The 26,482-nt window shown below is 42.6% G+C and overlaps 1 protein-coding gene across 5 annotated transcripts in view; it reads right to left on the bottom strand.

Moving 5' to 3' along the window:
- AGAP1 (ArfGAP with GTPase domain, ankyrin repeat and PH domain 1) overlaps positions 1–26,482 on the bottom strand; it is a 566,346-nt gene that overhangs the window by 165,970 nt on the left and 373,894 nt on the right. For all 5 annotated transcript variants that reach the window (XM_081243347.1, XM_081243348.1, XM_081243351.1 and 2 more), the window contains exon 11: positions 16,909–17,077. In XM_081243347.1, the coding sequence (XP_081099473.1) occupies positions 16,909–17,077 (169 nt within the window). The remainder of the gene's footprint in view (positions 1–16,908; positions 17,078–26,482) is intronic.

The following is a 26,482-nucleotide window of genomic DNA, read 5'->3' as shown; positions in this document are numbered from 1 at the left end:
ATACAGAGGACGATTCTCATTTCAGAAGGAAAACATTCCTCATTTTCTCTCAAGAGAGTAAATCTCTTTTTTATACATGCCCATTCACTTTAATTTCAGTTAAAATGTTTCTGAAAATCAAATAATAAAACATCAACTAATTGTGACATAAGGAAACAAAAAAAATTATGAAGGGTAAGAAATATTGTTTCTGCCCTAAATATATATACACAAACAGGTGCTTGCCTGTAAATGTAAATGCATAAAGACACATGTTCCAACTCTGAAGCAAACCAGTGGTCCACAGACTTGGTCCTGACACTGTGAAAGTAGCCTTGCTGGCTTAATGTGGCTCATGACACATCTTGTCCCAAGCATGAGCAGTCTTGAGCCAGTGGTCATATTTTGAGGCCTTTCTACTTAACTTTGAGTAAATCCTTCAGTCAAAGGAAACAACTACCCTCCAACTGTTTCATGAATATCTTTAGTAACTATAGAGTTAAAATCTAATGATAGTATTTTCTGTCATAATTTCTGATGCTTATTTTCAAGGGCATGCACGCACACACACACCCAACAGAAGCTAGTGCATAAGTTCATTTCTGTTCCTGAATGAATGTAACTAACTGGTCAAGTAATACTGACCTGTCCCTGCCCTACGTGTTAGCACTCAGGGAGTGTTCGCCACTTTTGAAAACACCTCTACGCATATAAGGAGGTGCTAAGTTTCAAATCACTTTCTCTCCTCTCAAAGTACTCAAGGGTGACCTCTCTCATCGAACGGCAATTCATTTCACACTAATAAGTTATTAATTAAGGCTGTGGATCTGGAGTTCTCACTTGTGACTTATCTGATTCCCTGAGCGAAGGGTCTTAAAATCAAGACCACCTGCGACCGAGTGATGCCTAAACACTGTTCTAAGGGCAGTCAGGGTCAGCCTGAAGTGAGGCAGAGGCCTCGGCGCCCGGTGATCAAGAGAAGAGCTGGGGATCTAAAGCCCACATGGCCCACAACGATCCACAGAAACACCTGGCTCGGGGCGGGGCGGCTGCCGTGTTGATTAGCTAATCACCGCAGGGGCACACGGTCTGAGAGGAGCCCTGCCCAACCAGGGCCCTGGTGATGCCCAGGGGAGAAAGACTGCTTCCTCTCCCAGCCAGCTGACCACCTAAACCGTATCTGTTTGCTGCAGAATTTCAAGAAAACAAGACAAGAGGCTGGGGTCTCTCCAACAGGGGGGACTCAGAACAGGGCTGGAACTTGCTGTCTTTCAGGCACGTCTGTGTTTCTCTAGAGAGAAGAGATTCCACAAGCCAGACTGGGACGTCCCCTCCCCTGGAGCACAGGGGGCAGGTCTAACAACTGGTTCTAGCTCACTGAGCTCCGAGCAGACACAAGGCCTTAACAGGAGGCGGGTGGATGCTCGTCTCCCCGAGATGCGCACCAGGGCTGTGCCTGCCTGTGGGTGGGAAGGGCACTTTTCATCTTTCCTTCCCTTCTCTCCCTTCATATCCCCGTCTTCCACCCTCCCTGGGCCCGAGTTCTCCCAGGAGACCCCCTTCCTGCTGGGAGACAGGTGCACGGGTCCCTCATGGCACGGCACAGGGGGGTGGCAACTTTTTGTTCTGATGACCTTTTCAGGAATGTCTGTGCAGTGAACAGACTTGGATGATGGAGAGACCGTCTTCCTCCACAGGAGGGCGGATTTGTGTGTTGTCGGGATGATAACGTCACGTTCCAGGGCAAAGGCTGGGCAGGCGTGCCTGTACCCCATTATACAAGACTGGGGTTTCCTCAGCTCGGGGTTCCTCTCCTGTAATGGGATGCACTGTGTATGCTGGTGTCACCTGGCCCCGAGGGAACTGGTGCATGACACTGCTGAGACTCTGGCCACTGCTACTGCTGTGAGTAACAAGCTGTCATTTGTCCTAACCCAGGGGTCTCACCATCCAGGAAACAGGCAGGCTGGCTGAACTTGCAGGGAGGGTCAAATCAAACCCTGCACAGTCCTGGCCACCAGTTCTAACACCGACCTACTACATTTCCTTGTCTCACTGCATGGAACCCCTGCTGTGCCAGGCACGATGAGGAAGACAGTGCCTGGACCAGCCACCGTCTGGTCCAGAAGAAGGTCTCAGACAAGCCCACGAGTGGCCAAAATGCAGGGCAAGGAACACAAGAGCTGTGAGAAGGTCAAAGAGGTAGGATATCATGCCTGCTGGAAGCTTCAGGAGAAACTTCATGGAACACTGTAGATTTATTTTAGACTTTGGAATTGGCCCATCTCTGTAAATAATCATATGGAAAGAGGGGACACTACCTACCACTATCCCCCGACAACCCAAGCCTGATGTAAAGCTTTCACAGAACAGCCCAATTCGTTTTTTGTCTCTTAAAAGATTCCTCTTTTTTCTTTCACATCCCTCTGGATTAAAATCACACCAACATAAACAGATGAATGGATAAAGAAGATGTGGTGCATACACACACACACACACACACACACTGGAGTATTACTCAGCCATACAAAAGAATCACATTTTGCCATTTGCAGCAACATGGATGGACTTGGAGGTCACTATGCTAAGTGAAATAAGTCAGACAGAGAAAGACAAATGCTATATGATATCACTCAATGTGGAATCTAAAAAATACAACAAATTAGTGAATACAACAAAAAAAAGAAGCAGACACACAGATATAGAGAACGAAGTAGCTGTCACCAGTGGGGAGAGGGGAGTAAGTGGTACAAACTATTAGGTATAAAATAAGCTACAAGAATATACTGTACAACACAGGGAATATAGCCAATATTTTATAGTAACCCTAAATGGAGTATAACCTTTAAGAATTGTGACTCACTATATTGTACACCTGTAACTTATACAATATTGTACAGCAACTATACTGTAATAAAAAAATTAAAAATAAAAAAAGGACAAAAATATCATACAGACATGCAGAAACAATCCACCAGAACACATGTACAAGAATGTTCATGGCAGAATTATTGAGAATGGCTGAAACGTCCATCCATCCACCATGGGTATCTCATGGTAGATCCACACCAATAAGAATGAATGGCCTCTGACATGGGCCACAACAGGACAGACACCACAGACAGGATGTGGATCGAAGAAGACAAACGCGAGGGCTCCACTTGTCCTGGTCCCATACAACCATACGATGGGTCAAACCCAACAGGCAAAGCCCATCTACGGAGTGGGAAATGAGACGATGCTCACCCCCATGTGTGTGTAGGGGAAGATGTGAACAGTGATGGGATGGGGCCCGGGGGCTTCCTGGGCTGCCAGCCACCTGCTGCGATTTGACTTATGTGCTGGTCACCCGTACACTTAGCTAGAACTTAGGATTTTGCACTTTGTAAGTGTATGTTAATCAATAAAACTTACCCCCCAACCCCCAAAAAACTCATTTGAATGGTTTGTGAATGCAGAGGTCAGATCAGGAAGTATGAGAAGAAGTCACCAAGGAGCAAGGAGACAATTTCACCGGTGTTACATCCCAAAGAGCGGCCCAGCCCTACGAAGCGTGGGATGCTGGCATCCAGAGGAAGCGAGGCACAAAAAGACCCATTTGGTATTGTCTCAGTATTTTTTTTTCCCAAACAGTATCTGCGTTATGATGACATACGTGGTCGACTTCCTGGCCCATTCTGAACACAGGAGAGTGTGTCCTCAAAGATCCCCTCTACTGATCAGCTGGCTGCTGGCCTTGCTGAGCAGGGGCGGGCGCATTAGGATGCTAATCCACGGAGCCCCACACCAGTGCCTTGATATGGAGATGTGTGTGCCCACTGGGCCAGCTGATTAGTGCAAGCTTCCATGTGTCAAAAGCGCCAGATTCTTCCCAAAGAATAATTTTAGCTTTGCTTACATCCCTAAAGTGTAAGAGTTGATTTGAAAAGGTACTTACCTCCACCATATGCTATTTTTCTTTAAACAATTTGCATTTCAAAGTGAATATGGCATTTATAGCTGCCTGATCTCACACGAGCATGAAAAAGATGCTGGTTTTCTATTGAAAGAGAATGTTTTCATCCACCAAATGACATCAAAGGGAGAATTCCTCTTTTAAGCTATAGGCTTATTACATTAAAAATAGCCTGTTCTGATTTTTTAAAACATACCCTGAAATAAGGCTTTTCATAGCATTTAAATAGAGATTTATCAACAATCTTTTTTTTTTTTCTTAATACAGAATTCTGCTCACTGCACATCCTGATTTTGGTCTACCTTCAATAATGAGACTTGACCCTACCAAGGCTTCAACTAGGAAAACAATACTTGGCATTTGACTTATTGGTGAAACAGCCTGGAAAAGGGCAGAAATGCTTGGTGATGGTGATAATGAAGTTTTTCGTACACTGAGAGTGGAGGAGAGAAACCCAAAGAAGATGCTATGAGCACGTGAGTGTGAAAGAGACATTTACGTCCATTGTGGGACTTTGTAATTTTTTTAAAAAATCATAATTACAGAAATAGAATTGATAGGAACTGACTCTTCCCCTTGAAGGCCTCACCCTCTGAAATAGCGATTGCTCTTATAGGCCCTTTTTCATTCCTATGTGGCTTCAAATGTTATAAAAACTCAGAGTGCAAGGCTACCGTGCAAACCTACAGCTACACCATGCCCTATCCCGAGTGCGGGGGGGAAAACCAGGTCTGCTGGAATCAGGACTGGACGACCGAGGCTCTTCTAATGGCCACATCACTTCAAACTAGGCCTTCGCCATCTGTTCCATCCTCTAATTATAAACCCAAAAATAATATAATTCACAACACTACCATAAAAAGTGAGATACAAATGATTTAAGTGCCTGTGAGGAGGGCCCATTCGCCACAGTATTTGCATTGGAAATCTGCCCTCCTTTTGGCAACCAGGATTTCAGGCTAAGAGGATTTTTTTTTTCCAAGGACACCTTCAGTAGCTTTTCTTAAAGATGCAGGCATTCAGGACTCCACATTATGTGATACTTGTTTTGTAAAAGCGTGCAATTCAACACATCTACTATTGAGATAGGAATCTTGTGTTTCTCAGAATGCTATGCATTTTTTTTTTTTGGTTATATGTTTTCTGCAGTATGCTTACCAGATAAAAAAGGATGTACAGAGTCCAGACCCAGTGGTAATGACAAATGTAATTACACTAAATGCAACACGGTGGCCATGCCCAGAATTGAAAATCCTGGAACTAGATAGTTCATGGTTATCTCCTAAAATGTAGAAATAGCTCATTTTATTCTGATTTCTCCCTGTTCTAATGATGATGTCATAGGGAAAAAATGGGAGTATGTTTTGTTCTATAAATTACTGAAACTTATTTTGCAAGGTTATGCAGATACACAAATAATGTAAAATAGAAGTCTACCAAAATCCCATCTAATAGATCAACTCATTATTGAACATATACATATATTTTTCTTAATTATAACAATAGAAAAGATGTATTATTCTATAACACTTCTGTATTATGACTTCCCAGCCATTTCCCCATGTTGTTCCAAAACCTTCAAATAATTTCAGACAGGGCTTCCCTGGTGGTGCAGTGGTTGAGAGTCCGCCTGCCGATGCAGGGGACACGGGTTCGTGCCCCGGTCTGGGAAGATCCCACATGCCGCAGAGCGGCTGGGCCTGTGAGCCATGGCCACTGAGCCCGTGCGTCCGGAGCCTGTGTTCCGCAACAGGAGAGGCCACAACAGTGAGAGGCCCGCGTACCACAAAAATAAGTAAATAAATAATAATAATAATAATAATTTCAGACATATAACATCTTACAGATTTAATGTAGATAACTTACACTGCCATTTTCCTACATCTGGATAGTTTTGATTGCTTGCAATTTCTCATCATTATAAACAATACTGCAAAGGACATCTTCTGCTTTTAGACTTTTCCTTAGGCTGACATCCCAGAAGAGTTATTATTGGGTTAAACAGCATTAACATCTTTCTGACTCGTCATATATGTTATTAATTAATTTTCTTAATGACCCGTGGGCTAAAAGAAGATGGAACCTGGGCATCCTGAAAACAAGTCAGTTCAGAATTTGTAAAATGGATAGAACAGTAACAATGATGATAAAATGGAGATAATAATGATGATGATCATAATATGCCCCCTGTGGTTAATACAAGGACCAAATTACATAAAGCACTTCGTATACTGCAAAGCCTCTGAAGACAGTCGATGTCATTAATTTTGCCAACAGTGAGTTGTCCTTTTCTCTACAATTTAATTTTTTAGCAAAAATGGTGATACTGCTAATTTTGTTTGACTTTAAGATCTAAGAAGTCTGGATATTTTACTCCTGTGTCTCTCGTGGCGGTGTCTCTTCGTGTGTAAACTGCTCGGACTGTTTGCCTCCTATCTGTGTTTTGGTGTCCTAGCCATTCATCACTTCACATGAGCCCAAACACTCATTCACCGATGGTGTTTCTTGAACACCTACTCCTGTATATGGACCAGTACAGCATTTAGCATTGGGACAACTTGGCGACAGTCTTCCCACTTTTAGTCTCCCCAAATTCCAAAGGTAATGCCAAAGTCATCAGAAGTAGAGTTCATAAAAGGAAAGACAGAAAGGAAAGAAATCATGTGCTTGGGACATAAGGCAAGCAATGGATGAATGAGATTACGTGACGGGCAAGGACAGGTGAGTTACAGTATCCATGGTCCTGCTTACATCCCATCTCTGGGATGCTGCTCCACCTTGGGGATGGATAGAATTTGGTGTTTGGTATAAATTAAGAAGAAAATATTAAGCACAATCAGAAGGTAAGTTCTGATATTTGGAAAGAGTTCAAATATTTATTGCAATGACAAAATCTGCTTTTTCCAGTTGGGTGGCCCAGCATTCATCACTGCAAAACGACACCTGCACTTCTCATCCTGCCCATTTATATCTATCTGCCTGAGGAACACTTGCTACTACGGATTCTAAAGCTGTCTATGGAGAGTGTCACCATAATGCTTACTTATGCTTATGCACATGATGCTTACACAATGCTTACTTACCTACAAGCCGTTTCTTGGTACGGGTAACATGAACAAGTTTATATGCAATACAGTTATAATGAGGTATGGTGACATTACACAAAAGGAGGCTAAAACTAAGGATTTTTTTAAGCAATAAAATATGAATATAGCACTCAAGTAATAATGTTTTCTAAAACAGAAAGTCCAAGATGCTCATATCATCTTCTCTCCTAGTTTCTTATTTGGTTCTATGCCCCCAACAACTTAATTCAATAGTTCAGGGCTTCCCTGGTGGCGCAGTGGTTGAGAGTCTGCCAGACGCGGGTTCGTGCCCTGGTCCGGGAAGATCCCACATGCCGCGGAGCAGCTGGGCCTGTGAGCCATGGCCGCTGAGGCTGCGCATCCGGAGCCTGTGCTCTGCGGCGGGAGAGGCCACAACAGTGAGAGGCCCGCGTACCGCAAAAAAAAAAAAAAAAAAAAAAAAAGCTCAGTTTCCTCCTTTGCCATGCATAATAGTCCTGTCTTTAAAATATTCTTTCTCCTCCATCTGACACCTACAGTAGGTGTGTTTCGCACAAAATTCAGTGCAACTTGACAGCAGTGCTTTGAGGGAAGTCTTCCCTGGCTCTCACTGAAGTTTATAAGCCCTTTCAGGGAGGTGGCCACACAGCCCCACCCCCAGAAGTGCTCACTTGGACTTCTTCCTCCCCCATCCAGGCTTCATAGAACCATCTCTTAGGACTGAACAGAGAGAGCCTGTAGGGGGTGAGGGCACTGAGGAACTCCATGCTTGCAACTCTTAATGACGTGAAGGGGAGTGCTTGTTTGTGGGCCAGGATGTTCTGGGGTTTAACCACTCACTTGGAATATTCCAGAGGGAGAAGCGCAGTCTCTGTATGCGTGGTTTCTCAAAATGCCAGGCCACAAGGTTTGGAGCTGGTAAAACATCATGACGACTTGGAAAAGTTCTCCTCTGCCAATGTGGGAATGATGATGGAGCAAGTGGGCCAACCACAGACTTGACTCTAGCACAGAAAGGCTCTAACCCAAGGCCCTGGTCCCAGCCGAGGCCCCGGCCAGCTACCTTGTTGAAGGCCGTTGGGTCAGTGAAAGCCGCCCTCTTTCCTAGAGCTTTCCCAATGCTGACCGTTTTCCCAATCTTGAAAGCATCATGTCAACAGCTGAAACGCTATTCTTCACTGAACACACACATTTTTAAGATGGGGGAAGAGTTTCTAAAGCAACTTTTATTTACTTATCGGGATATCTGTTCCCATAGAGATGTATGGCTCAGTATCTCCATCATCTTTCTATGTTTTTAACGGAAACCATCAAGGATTAACTTGCTTTTGTCAGTTCTTACAGAAAAGAACACTCCATTTAGAGTTCAAATGATTGAAGACAGTTTCCTTAAACTGGAAGGTATGGCTTTGATTTATATGTGAACTGTACCCCAATGATCTTGACCACGGAATGTTGAAATGGAGGAACCGTTATCTGAAAGCGAACAATACTTACTCTCAATATTTATCACTTACATCTCACATGATGGGCGATACTCAGGAATATTTACTTAATGCAAAAATAATTGCTAGGTCACGAAGCTAGGAGAGGATAACAAAGGAAGAGAAATAATGGTCTATGCCTCAAAGAGTTTACAATTTAATGATGGAAACAATGTAGCACACATTTGCCTAAATCTCAGTGGGAGAAACATCTAAACACAGAAAAAACTAACAGTAAGAAGGCATTTCTCCTAAAAGCAGATGCCAAAACTTATAAAGAATCAAATAATAACTTTAGAACCATTTCATTTCAGATGTCACCAACTTCTTCAAATTTTAGTCTTAGAGAAACCCCACAAAACGTTTTTAACCTAAAAATAATGAATTATTAATTAGCCATCAAAACCTACTCCAATAAAACCTGGTTTATGGAAGCAGACATCACCACGTGATACTGGTTTTGGGGAGTATTCTCCAGCAAACTGATTCTCAACCAAGAAGGCGACCATCTGCAAGTGCTCCACCAAAGCTGCTAGAAGGGTGTTTGGCCAAAGCATCCAATTTATGTATCGGCGGATTCATGCTGTAAACAGAATCCAAAATGTGGGAAATAATCGGGTGACCAAGGGCTCTGATGTCCTAATGAGCCTGCAGCTCGACCCACCAGGAGGAGACTACTCATCTGGTGCACAGAACGGATTCTACAGACTCCAGGGTTATGAAGATGTCTTCTAGACCATTTGAAACTAAACAAAGAAAAACTTTGTTTCTACAAGACAACCACGGATCTAGTTTTGATGCTGCATGTTGCGTTATTATTATTATTTTTTAAAATAGCTATTACCACTGTAGCAGCAGCTTAGCGACTCAGCGTCTGCAGTGTGAGCAGTTTTGATAAACAGCCTCTGCGGGCCACACAACGGGGATAATGTATCCTTAAGTACCGCCAATGAGCTGCCATTCTGCACAGCCAATTACTTCTGTGCGTCTGTCACTCAAAGGAAAAATGACTGAGCCCATTAGATCAAACCTTTGTCACTGTTCCTAATGCACTCTTAGGCCTCATTAATCTCCGGGAGCAGCAACAGAGCTGCCGGGGTCTCATTGCCTCCCCCGACCAGGCCCACGTGAAGCCTCTCATCTCTCCCCCAAGTGTTCCGCGTTAATCAAGCTCTCCTTATTACCCCAGTCCCTGTCACGGCGGAGAGCGCGCTCCCTCTTAAATGCTCTCATTATGACCCATCTTTAGAGCCGGCTAAGTGGAAAAAAAAAAGAGAGAGGGAGAGAGGGAGAAAGAGGATGGGAGAGAAAGAGGAGAGGAAAAAGCAAGTCCGATCACATTAATATTCATGACACTAATTACTATTCTAGGTCACTGAATATTCATGCTATTAGTTGGGGTTTTTATGGGTTTGCTGGATGCCCTGATTACTGAAGTGTGGAGGGACACAGCATGGCTGAGACTTTCGATGTCCGCAGCGGTTCAATACTCAAAACACATTGTGATCCCTGCCCCCACCCCTGGAAAATCAGCCTCAACCCTCCAGACGGCTTTCATATTTTGAAACCGCTGGGGGCCTGAGTGGGGGGAGGTGGAGGACGACGCGGAAAGGTCTCCCCGTCTCACAGGTCTCAGCATCCATCTGGTTATAGGATAAAAACACACCCACAGCTGCAAACACCCAACAAAGACACACGTTAGGGATGAGAAGATAGCTGTCATCTAGGAAGCAAACGTCGCAACCAGGAGTTAGGGCGAACACAGGAATAAAGAGAGGATGGACACACAGACCCGGAGCAGGGCCCCCCACGGAGACCCAGGGAAGTCCTGAAGGGCGTTTCTCTGGCTGCCCAGCTCACTGCCGTCACGGGGGGAGCTGTGGGTTGCGGGGCATGGGTTTAATTGATTCTGACCCACTATGTCTACTCAAAGGCTAAATAAACACTTCATGGCATTTACCAAAATTAATTCAAAAACATCATTTCTCAACCCTCTTCCTTTCTTTTCTTCACTAGTGACGAGCGCGATTATTATGATGCATTCCTGATACAGTTCTGAAGAGTCACCCCGGGTCAGGCTTTGGGGAGGCATGCAGTGTGTTATCCTTTCAAGGATGGGGATAGGCACTGTTTTCCCATTTTCAAGATGAGGAAGCTGGGGTTTAGGTCCTAAGATGGGGAAGATGGGATTCAGTTTGGTGTTTCTGACTCCAAAGCCCCTACTGTTGGCCATTATGTTTTCCTGCTTTCTACTGAAATGTCAAAATACCTGTCAGAGCTGAACCAATCCTATATTCTGTCATATATGAATGTTATTCTACCAACCCAGCCAAAAACTTGTGTCAGAAAATATTTTTGGACATTTGACCCCCTTCTCTGGAAGCATCCCTGAAATGACAGTTGGGCAGACTCTAGAATGTGGTTTCCGACGGGTTCCCATTAGAATGGCAATGTAGGTTCCATGCTGAAAGAATGCAAATGGCAGATACTGCCCTGGGCATCTTCAGCAAGTGACCTTGGAGGAGGGGGAAGATGTGATGGGGAAAGTGGAATTTAACCAGGTCTGAATAAGGAAATACCTTCTGGATTCTTCTCCTCCTTCTCCTTCTTCTTCCTGAAGTAGATGCTTAAGTAATTTTTTCAGAAATCCATTGCGAGGGAAATGTTCTATATCCCTGCAAGTGATCTAAAAATATCTTCACACTTGATTGATAATATTTTGGCTCTACATAAGCTTGTAGATTCAAAATTATTTGTTCTTGTAACAGATACAAGGTGTTACTCCTGAGAAGGTCAAGGACTATCAGAGTTTTCTTCCTTGATAGGTAACCTCAGTCTTTCCTTATCTTGGATGCTTTTGGGGATTTGTCCATGTTTACAGAGCTTCCTCTCCCATCCAGTTTGATACTTGACTCTTCAGATGGGAAGACACTGGCATTTCCTTTGTCACCTCTAGCATATTTTCTTCTGTTATATTGCCAACAGTATCTTTAAGCCAAGTTCTTTATAGTATGTAATCCATCTACTGAAATTTTTAGTTTTGCAAACTTTCTCCTTAATTTCCAAGAACTCTTTCTCCCCGGGTTTTTCATGTCATCTTTTGTTTGTTTGTTTCATTTTGGAATACAATAACCAACCTCTTAAATGTTTCTGATGATACTAGTTGTAATTTCCTCTTAAGTTCTCTTTCCCCAAATTATCACTCTCTTTCTTTCAAGATCAGTTGTCCTTTTGCTTATGTTGGTCTTTCGTATTTTGACTGTTGGTTTCCACAAACGTCTTGGTTGTCCACTCATGTTTATGAATAAGAGCAGGGCTGAACAGACTATGCAGCCCTGGGGCACGTGTGTGGCACGTGTGTGGCACGTGCTGACTGGTGGGCTCGTCTCTGACCAACAATACAAGCTCATGCGCGGGCTGGCACACCTCCATGACGTCCCTCATGGTCAGAGCTGCCCTTCCTTGCCATTCATTTATGTTTCCCCGTGACTAGGCAGAGGTCTGAGTTTTCCAACCTGCTTCCTTCTCTTGCAAGCATGAGCATCCACATCAGGGTATCCTCCCCAGGCACGCTGCTTACTTTTCCAGTGGGGTTGGTGGTGGGGATGCCACTGGTCAACTCTTCCTGAACGTGTCCCTCAGCCTGCAGTGCCTGCGTCCCACAGGCGCCCAATGGAGCTGGTAGCCACCCCATCTTCACTGCAGCTCTTCTGCTCTGGCTAACTCGCGAGCCACAAAATGAGACCCAGCCTGGGGGTTATCAGTATGCAGGTATGCAGTATCAGGCACGACAATGTGTTTTTCCTCCTCTTCCCCAAGTTCCTGGCGAAACTCGGTATTAGGATCATCACATTTCTAGCAGTTTAATGTTTGAAAGGTAGTCAGTATTCCAATACTGGCAAACCACCCCCCCGATACTAGGAATAACATAAGACCACCATCTCCTGCGAGTAATTTTCTATCCAACTGCCCCTTTTAGACCCTTTAGCAATTATCACCAGCTTCAGTGGTCTTGCTTGTGTGTTTATCTTCTGATTCTTCCACCCCTCATTGGAGTGTAAGCCCTTGGAGGGAGGGCCCCCTGAATCTCCAGAGCATCATCAGGGCATGCAGCAGACTCAATAATGATGGTAAGTGAATGGTACAGGAGGCAAAGCAATAAGGTATCCAAATCATTAAACTGGTTGGGAGAAACTAAAAGTCAACATTGACATACAGTTAGGCATCATAATGTTTGAAACATGGAATGCATTATGACTGCACACTAGAAAACTAAGAGAAACATCTGGATAATTATTCCAACTAAGGAAGAGTTCAGTAAGATGGCTGGATATAAAAAATACAAAAATTAGGATCTTTCTTATTTCTTACCAATTAGATGACAGAATAGACAACCCCTTGCCCCACCAAATATCAGCTTCACATTTCACCAAAAATTATAAAGTAATAGAATGGATTAATAAGACACATACAGGACCTAAATGGAAAAAAGTGTTAAAACTTTACTGAGGGGTATATAATAAGTTTGAATAAACTGGGAAAGAATTGTGTTCTGTGATAAACTCAATAAAGTTAAGATGTCAGTTCTTCCACAATTAATTCATAGATTAACAGCAATGCCAGTTAGAGTCACAATGAGATTATTTTTAGGGGAGAAGAGAAAGGTTTCAAGTTATTCTGAAGTTTACTGGAAAAAATAAATGGTGGCAATAACCAAGAAACACTATAAAATAAAAGAGTAATATGAAACCATGTTATATGTTACATTACCAGATATAAATTGAGCCATGAATCTAAGACAATGTGGTAAATCCACACAATGCGGAGAAAGTAGGTCAATGGAATAAATTTTCAAGCCCAGAAACATAGCTAATTTGATTAAATGAGTTAGTTGTGCAAGAAAGGTGACACATAGAATCAACAGGAAAAGGAAATAACAAAGAGAGAAAGAACAATTAGTTATATATTTGAATAAAAAGTTTAACTAGATTTCCTATTATATATAATAGACCCAAACAAATTAAAGGTGGATTAGAGGTTAATTATAAAAAAGGGGAAAAGGAACAACAATAAAATTATAAAACTCTGAAATACATATATATGAATTATGATCTTATTTCAGAATTATTAAAGGCTTTCTAAATATCTAAAGTAGAAACTACAGCAGTACAAGTCTTATGATTTGATTACATACTAAAGAGGGGGAAACTGTATGTAAATAAGACTATAAAATTCAAAAAGCAAATAGCAAACTGGAGAAATAGCTGCAAAACATATTACAAAGTGTTGTTATCCTTAATATACAAAGAGTTCTTACATGTCAATAAGCAAAAGACAAGCACCTAGTGCAACAATGGACAAAGGATACATCTACACAATTACAACACAAGAAATACACAAAACCCATAAATATACGAGCTGTTCAACCTCACTACTAACTGAAGAAATCCAAATAAACAAAACACGAGATATTTTTATTGCTTATAATACTAGTATAGATTCTAAAAATGTGTAGAGGTGAAATGAGCACTCACTTTATGGACGGAAGGGTATTTTATATAAAACCTTTCTAGAAATGAATTTGGAAATATGTACGGAGAATCTTGTAAGTGTTTATATCCATTGGCTGAGTCACTTTGCCTATGGACTTTTATGCTAAGACATTAATAAGTTACACACAAAGATTTCAGTACAAGTGTGTATCAGGTCTATGTGAATGAAAAAATGACTAGAAGGGAAGGCACATAACATTGATCTAATTCTAACGTGGAGACAGAAAACGAATAAAAAAGAAAAAAGCTAAAAAGAAACAAGAGATGCCCAGTTAATCCAGAGGTCTAAAACAAAATGGAAGAATTCAAATGAGTTGAGAATGAAAAGATGAGGTTAAGTAGTGTGTTAAGTTCTTCAGCAAGTTAGCTCTAAAATAACTAATACCTATCTTTAGCTAAAAGTCCATCACTTAAAAGTAGCATCCATTTACTTCAAATTAAATTTGCTGGGTTGGAATTCTTCATGTGAGAGATTTCTATGAACAACAGGGTAGAGCTCTGGGTGATACCAGCCAAGGACATTGCCCACAGGCTTAGCTGAGGGCACCACATCCCTGAGCACTGCTGTGACCATGAGGGACTTTCTTCCCCCAAAGTGGTGCTGTGCTCCTGCGGACATCGTATTCCCACTTCCAAGTCCCTACTTGTGATCCAAAGAAGATGAAACATCTACCAGGCTCCTTGAATGGGGATTTACCTAGCTTAGGGTTGAAAGGATGTGCTGTAATAAACCGACCATGGGTGTGACCATGGAAAAGGGATTTCCATCGTGACCCAAATCTTCCCATTCACCCAACAGCAAGAATCTTAAAGAGAAAGCAACCGGGCATTGAAAACTCAATCCCTAGCCGAGGCCCATGACAGAACCTCCTCTGGGGATATGATAAAGTTCATATGGCATTTTGTATTTTCTATTTGTTATCAAACATTACATTTTCCTTAGGACAGGAAGTGGCAGTTAAGCCCCAAAGAACACAAATCTCAAGATGACATTTCAAACTCCAAATCTTACATAGCCGACACATCTTCAAATCATCAGGACTCTTCCCTCATCTTATGTGCCTGGCAAGTTCCCATCCTTTCTTCACACCCCACACAGGCATCCCTGAAGCCCTGAAGCCTTGCCCCACCTCGTCACCCCTGGGCCTTCACACCTCTGAGCTGCTGCACAGCGCTGGCTCTTCTGCTCATCTTTCCCACCTCCCAGAGGGTGAGAGTCCAGAGGGTAGGGATTATGCCTCATTTTCCTGTACCCCCAGAGCTCAGGACAGTGACCGGCACACATCAGAAACGTCATACATGCTTGCTGACTTGAACAAATAAATGGATAGATGTGTCACAAGGGTTAGAAGGGGAAGTGGAGGGTTGGCTATAGGGTGACTGCCTCGCATAGAAGTTCTGGAGGTCAGAGATTCTGGATCCACAGAATGCACAATTCCTGGCACAGAACAGGTGCTCAGCAAGTACTTTTTGAACAAATAAATACATTAATGAAGACATTAGCTTTTTATGCAGTATAGAAAAATATTTTTTCTTGAGCACTTTTCTCTCTTCCCATCCCATGGAGTTAGCACACCATCTAGAAAAGGAAAACTCATGTATCACTTGGAAGGAAGGTCAGCAGGTCATGAGCCACATAAAGTAACCGTATCACCTTTCTAGAATGAACTAATGTCTCTGTTATCAGAAAAGGCCAGTTTTATTTTGATTAGTCACAACAGCTGATGTTTGTATTGTGCTTCATGAGTTTCCACAGCACCTGCCGTCACACCTCTGTGATGGGGGCAGGGCCAGGCAAGATCAGCCCAACGTAAAACATGGGTCAGTTACCTGCTCAACACCATGCAGCACCGGGCAGTAGAACCCAGGCTGCTGGACCCCAAATTCTGTCCCCTTTTTCTTACCCTCCTTTTGCCAAACAATGTCATTCACGCCATGGCACTGTGGGGTCAGCATCATTCCTCTTTAAAAACATTTAACATTTCAGAAAGGAAAAAAGGCAGAGCATCTTTAAGAAGCAGAGACATATGCTAGGAATGACTGCAGAACAGAAATCTATTTTGAGACGATCAGATGTAGGTTGGAGACAGGAAAGGAAACAACTGAAATCTGTGAAGGGATTTCATACGTTGGAGGAGTCTGAGTTTGTTGGTGGAAGACTTAAAGTGGTTCTTACCACCTCTTCTCTGATAATCGATCACGGGAAGGTAAAAGCCACAGCACAGTTTGCCAAGACTCTTAAACAAAAACAAACCACGACACTCTGAATGGTTTGCATTGCACACCGAAGCCAGGAATTTCTCAACATATCTATTCTGAGAAAACACTAACTTTCTCTGATCCTGAACAAAAAACAAATTCTCCCTTAAAAGAGAATAAAGAAAAGCAAAATTGTGTGAAAGAATCACATAACAGTTACAAGAGAAAACTGAGAGAATCTGAACTTTATACAGGTCCAGGGGTTTCCTTTAAATCTTGCTCCAAATGGCTTTTACATTTTTCTAAACACAATCACTACAAATTAGTTAATACTAATCCTTGACACCTTAACAATGAATTCATGTTTTTTTTAGAAGGCCCTTAAACCGCCATCATGTGTAAAACGTGACTTTCAACCGCCCAGCTCTGGGAAAGCCTAATGGTTTGTGCAGCTGTGACTCAAAGTGCCACAGTTTGCTTGTTGGCAGTCCAGGAACCCAAGGGTGTAGCGGAAACAATCATCCACAGAAGAGATGAGACTTGTAAACCTTAGTCTACAACCTTAATGGTCAAAATCTCCACTTAATCCAAACACCTCAGCACTGTCCTCCAGCCAGGACCACCCATTGCTGCCACTGTGCTGGATTTCTTCAGCATGTCAGCTGTCAGCTTACCTGAATTTGGTGAGATGTGCAAGCTGCTCATGTCCTTGGACAGACCGTTGGTTTTCGGGCTGGAGATGGGCGCGCAGGCTGATGTGGCTCGGGGGGGCCTCTTCCCTGGGACTTTCACAGTGGTTCTCAGAAGATCGATCTCTTTGCCATGAACATTCTGCATGTAATCCTGTTCAAAATGTTAAACATCCAAGAGAGATTAAAAGAAAGACCTTTTACAATCTAGGACAAGAGGTTCTATCAGACATCCTGAGTTGTAATCCTATGACCCTTCCACGGTGGCAAGCGCTTAAAAATAAGGCTTTGACCTGTCTTGTACTGATGGCATCATCATTACACTGAAATCAGCTTTGCCTCTGTGTCCTGAACTCACCCAGGCCCTGGAAATACAGGACACACAGCCGATGTCTTCTGTCCAGGAGGAGGAGACACCAGTCCAGACCTGAAATCCTGTTTTGTGAGCTGCTGCATATCAGATGGTACATTAGGAACCTGGGCTCTTCCTGTAAGTTTTGGGTAAAATTCCATGGAGTAGGAACTATTTTGTAACAGCCTTTTTGTCTTCGAGGGCAATACCATTAGACATCTAGGTAAGACTGAAGTTGTCTGGTGGGAACTCAGGTGAAAACTCTAAGTAAGAGGTCAAGCATTTTGTTCAGGAAGATGTCTGAGGGGGTCAGTGGTACGGTGCTGAAAAAACATGGAGGTCACAAGAGCTGGATGCTAAAAAAGAAAGCACGTTATTTGTACTCAAGCCTTATGTTTCTCCAAGTGATTCACTGTACTCAGAAAAAGTATCTTGCTTTTATCTACACTTTGGAGGTGAATGACTAGCAGTTATCATGGAACTAAAGGGAAGTCTAGGTACACCGGGAATTCTTTGTGCCGTCACCTAATTCAATATGGAGGAAAACAATCCTTAAGAATTGGCTGTTGGGTGGGGAAAGAGAAGACAACTGAGAGCCAGAGTGAGGGGCCTCTTGACAAATTAGAGGAGTTATTGACCCTTTCATACATTTTTGGGGGGCAATGAACCCCCCTGTCTCTGCAGACATATCATTAAGCCAACATCACACATGAAGAAAGGATATAGTCTATCTAAATCACTCTTGGGTAAATAATATTTCAAGTGTTTTAAGACTAACCAGGAAATGAAATAAACAGATTCCTTCCTTGGCAGAACCTTGGTGGATTCCTTTTAGGATATAAAGGGAAAAAACCAATAAATTTGTATTGATTATAAACAATAAAGTTCACGTCAATCTAATTTTAGAAGAACTGCCAAACAATCTGGTGTGAGACTGCAAGGGACCCAGGGAGTTTGGAGAAGCGAGCTGTTTCCTTGTAATTGCCAATCAACAGAGTCAACAGATACAGAGAGAGAACTAGATGAAGGTCTAGCAGCAAAGTGCACGGGTCAGAGGCCTCAGCCTGCAGGACGAGGAAAGTCAGTCCAGGTGTATGGCAGAAGCTTCAGAGGGCCCAGAAGGTGCTAGGGAAGCCAAGAGAAGGACTCTAGTGGCTTCTTTTAATTGCAAGACAATGTCCATATTCCATAAGGTGAAGGGGTTGAGAAGCAGTCACTGGTTTATCCACAGGTAGGAAGTTTGCTGATAGAAGTTATGGCACAAAAAAGAACTCAAAGTACTAGATTCCAACCCAGGGGGAAGAACCCACATATGGGTGGCTGGGACCGTATGGGACAGAGAGAACTGTCCTCTCTCCAGCATCTGTAGGAGGGAGGGCCAGCTCTGAGTGTCAGACCTCACCTGAAACCCAAGCAGTTGGACTTGTGGCCGCATGGGAGCCACCCCAGACTCAGGAAAGGGAGTGGGAGAATTCTCAACAGAGGAGGAAGGGCTGGAAGAGAAACTCCGTAACGTGAAGGCGGGCCTTGTGATGGAGATTACAGAACCCTGGAAGGTTCACCAAGCACCAGCCCAGGAGATGATAATGTAGCGTCCAGGGTGACTTCCTAAGGGCAGACCTCAAATGGCCAATTCTTAGCGCAGCGCTAAAGCTCAAAAAGCTGAGGCTAGAATCAGGAGGAACGTGGGACTGAAGACAAACAAAGGATCAGAAGCTGCACCAAGTAGGGGCAAATTCAGACCAGCTCCTCCAGGGAGGGGCGAGGCTGGGTCTTCCTCAGCAATGATAAACCTTCCAGAGAGAAGCACCTGCACCGGCACGTACGCTGTCAGCCGGGGAAGCCAGGATCAGAGGTGCTGGTGCACCCTGGGCTGCCCAGCTGTGCATTTCATCTCCCAGGGCAGCTCAGGGAGGGACATCTGCCGGCGTCGGCCACGGGCATCTAGGAGGAGGGTCATCACAGGTTTGGAGAAGGGGGGGGCTGTGTCCAGCTGGGAACAGACTAAAGACTCCACTTGAAAGGCAAGATGCTTCGACGACCCCCACCCGCCCACTGCCGCAAATATAATCTACTATGAAAAAAGTTGTGGTTTTGAAAGGATGAGGACAAAGGATGGAAAGAAAGTTATTATCATTAAATTAGGCTAAAGGATAAAGCGGACTGAAAGAAATGTAGAAGTCTCATGACCAAGCTCATCACGAGGATGGCCAACAAAAAGCACACGGAAGAAGGAAGTGGCTTTTGGTTACTACAGGGCCAAGGGTCAAGGTTATTTAAAAAAAAGGTTGTTCTTGAGCATCTTTCATTTACTTCCATTAACATTTACTCCAAATAGGCAAACCCAAGTTTCAAAACCAAAGTTAATGCTTGTAAATAATGAATTCCTTCTTGCGTAGTTACTCCTTTAAAAATATCAACTTGCTACAACTTTCTTCTTTAATGCCAATTCTTAACAAATTAAAATACAATAACAGGAGTGTAATTGAGCATTTATGGCTTATGGGCTCTAAAATGAGGCTAATCAGAGAGTGACTAAGCCTCAGCGTGGTCTCTTTTTTAATAGGCATGTTTTAACATACAATGACCAGGATATTTTATTTAAAATTATTACAGAAATGTACCAAGTGTTGGCTCTCTGGATTTGAACGCGGAGACAGAACCCATTTATCTTTGGCTCAGCATGGGCTGGGGGAATCTGTTTTCCTGCCTGAGTTAGGCATTGAAAGTGCAGAAGAACCAGTTCTTAAGAAAATCGGAATATAAGTCTGGCAATTCTTAAATTTCAAGCCACTAAAATTTATAAAAATGTTACAAGATCCATTTCCTAATCCATAAAAGTCTTTCAGAAACAGTTGGATACGTGAGTCTGAGGCTTCTAGCTTCTCCCAAGAGAAACAACGCTGAGTTTTCCATTTTTGAAAGAACTACCCCTTTCATCTCTCCCCAGCTTGGCACTTGAGGAATTAAAGCTACAACCACTAAACAATGTCGCCTCCTCAGAAGTGGGACGCGCAGCCTGATGGTCCGAGGTAGGGACCGTGCAGGGGGAAATAAAGCCAGCGAGCTTGATTTTGATATGCAAACGTTACAGATACAACCCCTCTCCGTGTTCCTTGCAGAAAATGCTGATCAAGGATAAAAGGGGAAAAAACCCTTTAACAAGGCATGAGGGTAATTCAAAGCCAAGTACTTTTAAACAGCACTTAACAAGTCCCTGGGGCCCACTCAAGAGCCAGGCCCCCCAGAGGTGCTATCTCCTGCCCCTCAACAGCTTGAAAAAGTAGTAATTGCAAACCTATTTGCATTTTTCTTCTCAAGTTGTCCATGCTCATCTCGTGGATTATTTTTTGCAAGCAGGCGCCAGAGCAGAGGGACCCGTCCCCGACCGCGTGGATGAAGCTCCATAACCGAGCACAGCGTCCCCCTGCCACCCGGCTCCTGCACCTTTGCCATCCCTTGTTTTTTACATTTTCCTCCTAATTATGTTGCATCTATTGCCGTACACTTAATTAGCTGCATTAATGTGATTTCTTTTCACATAGTCAAGCAATTAAGAGCTATGATTGAGTTTCATTCAATTAGCCTCAACAAACATGCTAATTGATGTCCCAGATGCAAATGAGGTGCAGTGAGAGGAACCTGCTAGCAATTGAGAGCCGTGTCAGGGACCCACAGCTTTCAGCTTGCTGACGGAAGCACAGCTCAGTGTGGCTCCCACCATCGGCGGGGCTGCCTTGGGAGAGGACGTGGAGTCCTGAGTGCCTCGGTGGGTGTACCAGATCCCTCCAGACTCGAGAATTAATGGGTTGGCTGCTGTAACAGTGTTGTCCTAAAATCTCACAGTTACCCATTACCAGGACTGGGAGGTCATCACTGGATGACACTCAGCTCCGGCAATTAGAGTGGTACCAAGTCCTCATCAAAATACCGCACGAAGCTCCTAAAAACACCCCCCCGGAGTTGTCCCCAGACGGCCAAGGGAACGACGTGTGCGTCTCGTCTTGCCCATCCCAGAGCCCTCCGTGTGCGTCTCGTCTTGCCCATCCCAGAGCCCTCCGTGTGCGTGACGGCCTACAGTTCCCAGTAAATGGTGAGTTCATCTTAGTCAGCTCTGGGGCATTTGGCACTTGAAGTTAAGCTCAAAATACAGCAATCCATCAACAGTCCCTAAAAATACTCTTACTATATTGATTCTCACTGCCTCCCATCCCTTTGTTACCTTTGGCTGTCTGGTGAAAGATGGTTTGCTTCGTGTGTTCATAGGGTACCAAAAAGCCGTTAACAAGATCTTAAAGTTAAACCCAAAAGCATCAATGATGTGATTGGAATCTCAAGATTAGATCATCAGAATAAAACACACAGCTTTGAAATGCAGTCAACATTGCTCCAGTTTTAGCATATACTTTTTAAAGGTATTAAGATTCTTCATTTCCATAATTAAATGATGGAAAAGTTATAGAAATCTTTGTTCCAATTAGGTTTTCTCAATAAGCTCTGGTTTCTAACTGTACAAAAATGTTGAGAAATTTATTATTTTCTATTACTATCTAATATTTTGTCTAAGTGAGGTAACTGTTAGGACGTACTGATGCTTGCTTTGGTCTTTTTGTCATGGCTAATCTAGTCACGTGTTTTCTCTTTGCATAATCTAAGTTCTGCAGTCCTCAAAGTGTGGTCCTCAGCGCCCTATATCAGGGGCTTCATGAGTTCGACACTATTTTCAAAACAATCCCAAGACATAGTTTGCTTTTTCCCTGTGTTGAAATTTGCTTCGATGGTGCAAAAGCGATGTGGGTAATAAATACTGCTGACTCTTCAGCACGAATCAAGGCAATGGTAACCACACTGTACTTTGTACACTGTCATTATTTTACTGATCGTCACGCTCTCTAAATACAAACAAAAAACCAAAAAAGTTTCACCTAAGGATGTTTTCTTTTTTTTTTTGTATTTCCTTTGTTTTTATTGGTCTGAACTTATTTTACATGAACACTTCAACATTTTAATTTCCCGTAACTGTAAAGAAGAAAATAGAGGAACTTAAGAGAAAATTGAACCAGAGTTGGTGCTATAAGAGCACTCACATATCTTGCTAACTGAAGTATATTCACTGTTAAACCAAGAGCCTGAAAAAATGGCCACATTTTATCCCCCAGGAATTTCCCTTCTAGGTAATAATTCTAAGGTTCAAAGATACGACAAAATTTAGTTCAAGAATTTTCACTGACGTTATATAATGGTAAGAATAAGCAAGCGCCTAAATGCCCATTACAAATATTTTGAATTATGTGATAATTTACAGCCATTCAAAATCATATTTTGAAGAATACTGGCTAACTTTAGATAACAAAGTATGTTCTTAATAAATCAAGAAAAAAAAACCAAAAAAACCTACTGATTTAAAAAATTCTAACCTTTGAGCTTTTAAATTTCCCAGGTGATGCCACGGCAAGTATACTTAAGTGTTTCTGCTGTGCCGTGAGGGCTGACCATCCTGCACAGGAAAGCCCTTCTCTGAGTGTTTCATTCACAAGCTGAATTCGCCACCTGTTTGCTGGGACAACACTTCTACTTGAAAGAATGACTATGTCAGACATTAACTATGGTTATTCGGTCTTGGGTATGTGGCAGATATTTTCTTGAAAAAGAACAAGTACTTTTCTTGTATTTGTACTGTAAGGAAAGCGGCAGACAGTATTTGTGGCCAGTGACAGAATCTGAGCTTTCCAGCAACAATGAGAATTTTGAAAACTTGTGTCTCTCACCATGACACCTTCCAAATACCTGGAGACTTTTCTGACAAGACTGGTGGTGATATTAACGAATGTGATTTTGGGGTATTACTTGATGAGAAGTATCACCATTTGGAAATCTGCATACCTCAGTTAAGCTTTTTGAAATGACTGACACATGGTATGTCACATGCATGGATACAAGATCATTCAAAGTGCAAGACAGGTCATTGGATTTAATGTAGCAGAGAAGGAAAATTTCACTGAATTCCTAAGCTTTAATAAACTGTCACATGTCAAGTTTTAGTGTAGTATCCAAGAAGAACATGCACAATGATCTGAAATGGCTATTAAAATACTCCTCAACCCTCTTCCACTGTGGGTGGAAATGTAAACTGGTGCTACCACTATGGTAAACAGTTTGGAGGTTCCTCCAAAAACTAAAAATAGAGTTGCCATATGATCCAGCAATCCCACTCCTAGGCATATATCCAGAAAAGACAAAAACTCTAATTCAAAAAGATACATGTACCTCAATGTTCACTGCAGCATTATTTACAATAGCCAAGACACAGAAGCAACCTAAATGTCCATCGACAGATGAATGGATAAAGAAGATGTGGTACACATATACAATGGAATACTACTCAATAAAAAAGAATGAAATAATGCCATTTGCAGCCACACAGATGGACCGAGAAATTATCATAATAAGTGAAGTAAGTCAGACAGAGAAAGACAAATACCATATGATATCACTTATATGTGGAATCTAAAGTATGACACAAATGAACTTATCTACAAAACAGAAACAGACTCACAGACATAGAGAACGGACTTGTGGCTGCCAAGGGGGAGGGATGGATTGGGATTTGGGGGTTAGCAGATGCAAACCATTACATATAGGATGGATAAACAACAAGGTCATACTGTACAGCACAGGGAACTATATTCAATATCCTATAATAAACCATAAGGGAAAAGAATATGAAAAAGAATGTGTATGTATGTATAACTGAATCACTTTGCTGTACAGCAGAAAGTAACATAACATTGCAAATCAGCTATACTTCAATAAAATAAATTTTCAGAAAAGCACACTTAAAATAAAAAATACTCCCTCTTCCAGCTAAATACCTCTGTGGGAGCTTCTTCACATACTTTAACCAAAACGACACGTCTCAACAGACTGAAGACAGAAGTAGAAATGATGGTCTAACTTTCTGAACTGAAATCAAAGAGCTTTGAAAAAATGGAGAACAATGCTACCCTGCTTATGATTTCCTTCTGTTTTGGAAAGTATCTTTTTCATTAAAAAATGTTATTTATGGAATAATATGTAAAGGATAGGTTATTATTTTAAATGAATTATATGAATATTAAACGTTTTCTCAGTAATTTCTCCCATGATAAACATCAATAGATATAATCCACAGAAACAAAAGCTCTTTCAGATTCTTCAGTTTTTAGGAAGGTAAAAGGGCCCTAAGGCCAAAAGGTTTGACACCCACTAGTCTAGCCTGATGTTCACAAAACAGCCAAGGGCTCTGTGTGTGTGATTTTATGCACACAGCTGGGGGAGGAGCATCAGAGCCTGACCTGTGCAGATATTAGAAATGGTCTGCAGATATGTTTGTCTTCTCCTGGAGGAGAGGAAGAACTCAGTCTTCCCTATTTTCACTACACTTCATGAATGTGTCCAGGTTCAAGTGGAACAGTAGTTTATATAAATTCTGTTTTTAAAAACCCTTACTTCTGGGCTCAAAAAAAGGATGTAAGAGAAGCCATTGTCAGATGCACTGCTATTCCCAAACTCCACTTAATACTGTTTTCAAAGGAAACTCATCTATAAAGACATACATAATACCATCCCTTCAAAGAGACCAAGCAAACGCTTAAGTCCGACATGTATGAATAATAAACAATAGCCTCATATATAGTCACAGGCAGAGAGGAAAGTAATACCCTAAAAATACTATGAAAATAGTATTGTAAAACTATGAGAAATCTCCCGGCCACATCCTTTCTGATCACATCCCTCAAAGAAGACAATTTCTCCTTCTCTCCAAAGGATCACAGTTACAATAGCAAAGGTAGCAGGCAGCTTCAAAGGGAAAAACCTTATGAGAATCAGTTTGGTTTCCCAAAGACAGCCAACAGAATTCCACTGTTTCACTTCTGGAGCTGCTTCGGAAAGACCACTTGACCAGCGGATGTCAACGTGATCTGTGGCCACCGCAGGAAGCAGATACCTGGCAAATTGGATGTCAAATGGCGTCTGAGGCAAAGGCAACGCTTAGGACACCTGATTCTGAACCAAGGCTTTATTGGGCCTGGGTAACTACCTAAGAGGTGGTAACAGAAAAGGTTGGTGAAGCGTCATAAGGGATCCGAGGTGGCATCCTTCGCTTCCACAGGGAGCTCAACACCACCGAAGCAGGGCAAACCTCTCCAGTGCATGTGCTAAAAGCGCTGGCACCCAACACATGTGGGCTCAAGTCCAACATTAGCCCAGGGGGACTAGGTCAATATAATATAAATCAAAATAGCAGAAAATTCTACGTTGAATTATGAATATACCTTTTGCTTCTTGATTGTATCTGTCTTGACTGACATAGTATATTGAGCTTTACACTGCAAGAAAGATTCTTCTTATTTTAGGTTAAATTGAGTATTACCCAGTTGTAACCCATGCGTGCTCAGACGTAGCCTATATGAAAGGAGTGTGTTGGATATGCATGCAGGTCTCTCCCAGAGGCAAGTATGAGTGAGAGTTCACAGCAATAAACTACAAGGAGCCACAGCCCCTTTCCTTGGCTCCACGACTCTTTTAATAATTGAATATGGCTTGAAACAACTGGACCAGTAGTTAGATCTTGGAAATTCTGAGTTATGTAGGAATGTTCACCATAATGATAATTAGCTCTATCTGAACCTCTTTAAAACTTCAGATTTCTTGGGATGAATTTGCTAGAACATGAAGCACTTAAAGAAACAGACTTTTAAAAAATGTTTATTTGTATATTTATTTAGTATCTGTGAGCTCTGTGAGGGCAGGGACAGTATCCCCAGCACCAAGCGTCTGACACACAGTGACTTTTTTTTTTTTTTTTGCAGTACACAGGCCTCTCACTGTTGTGGCCTCTCCCGTTACGGAGCACAGGCTCCGGACGCGCAGGCTCAGCGGCCATGGCTCATGGGCCCAGCCGCTCCGCGGCATGTGGGATCTTCCCGGACCAGGGCACGAACCTGTGTCCCCTGCATCGGCAGGCGGACTCTCAACCACTGCGCCACCAGGGAAGCCCCACACAGTGACTTTTTACTGAAGAAATGAAGAAGTAGGATTTACACACTCGGGAAAGCAACTCAGACACTGCAAAGGAATGGGAAGGAGTAAAAGCATAGGGACCCCACTTAAAGGAGTGTCAGAAGGAAGGGATGGCGACAAGAGATTTCCTAGAGGGAATAAACA

The sequence above is a fragment of the Mesoplodon bidens genome (assembly GCF_964165515.1).
Source record: "Mesoplodon bidens genome assembly, chromosome: 8".
NCBI lineage: Eukaryota > Metazoa > Chordata > Mammalia > Artiodactyla > Ziphiidae > Mesoplodon > Mesoplodon bidens.
The sequence above is the reverse complement of the archived record's forward strand: the minus strand, read 5'-3'. Positions and strand labels throughout refer to the sequence as shown.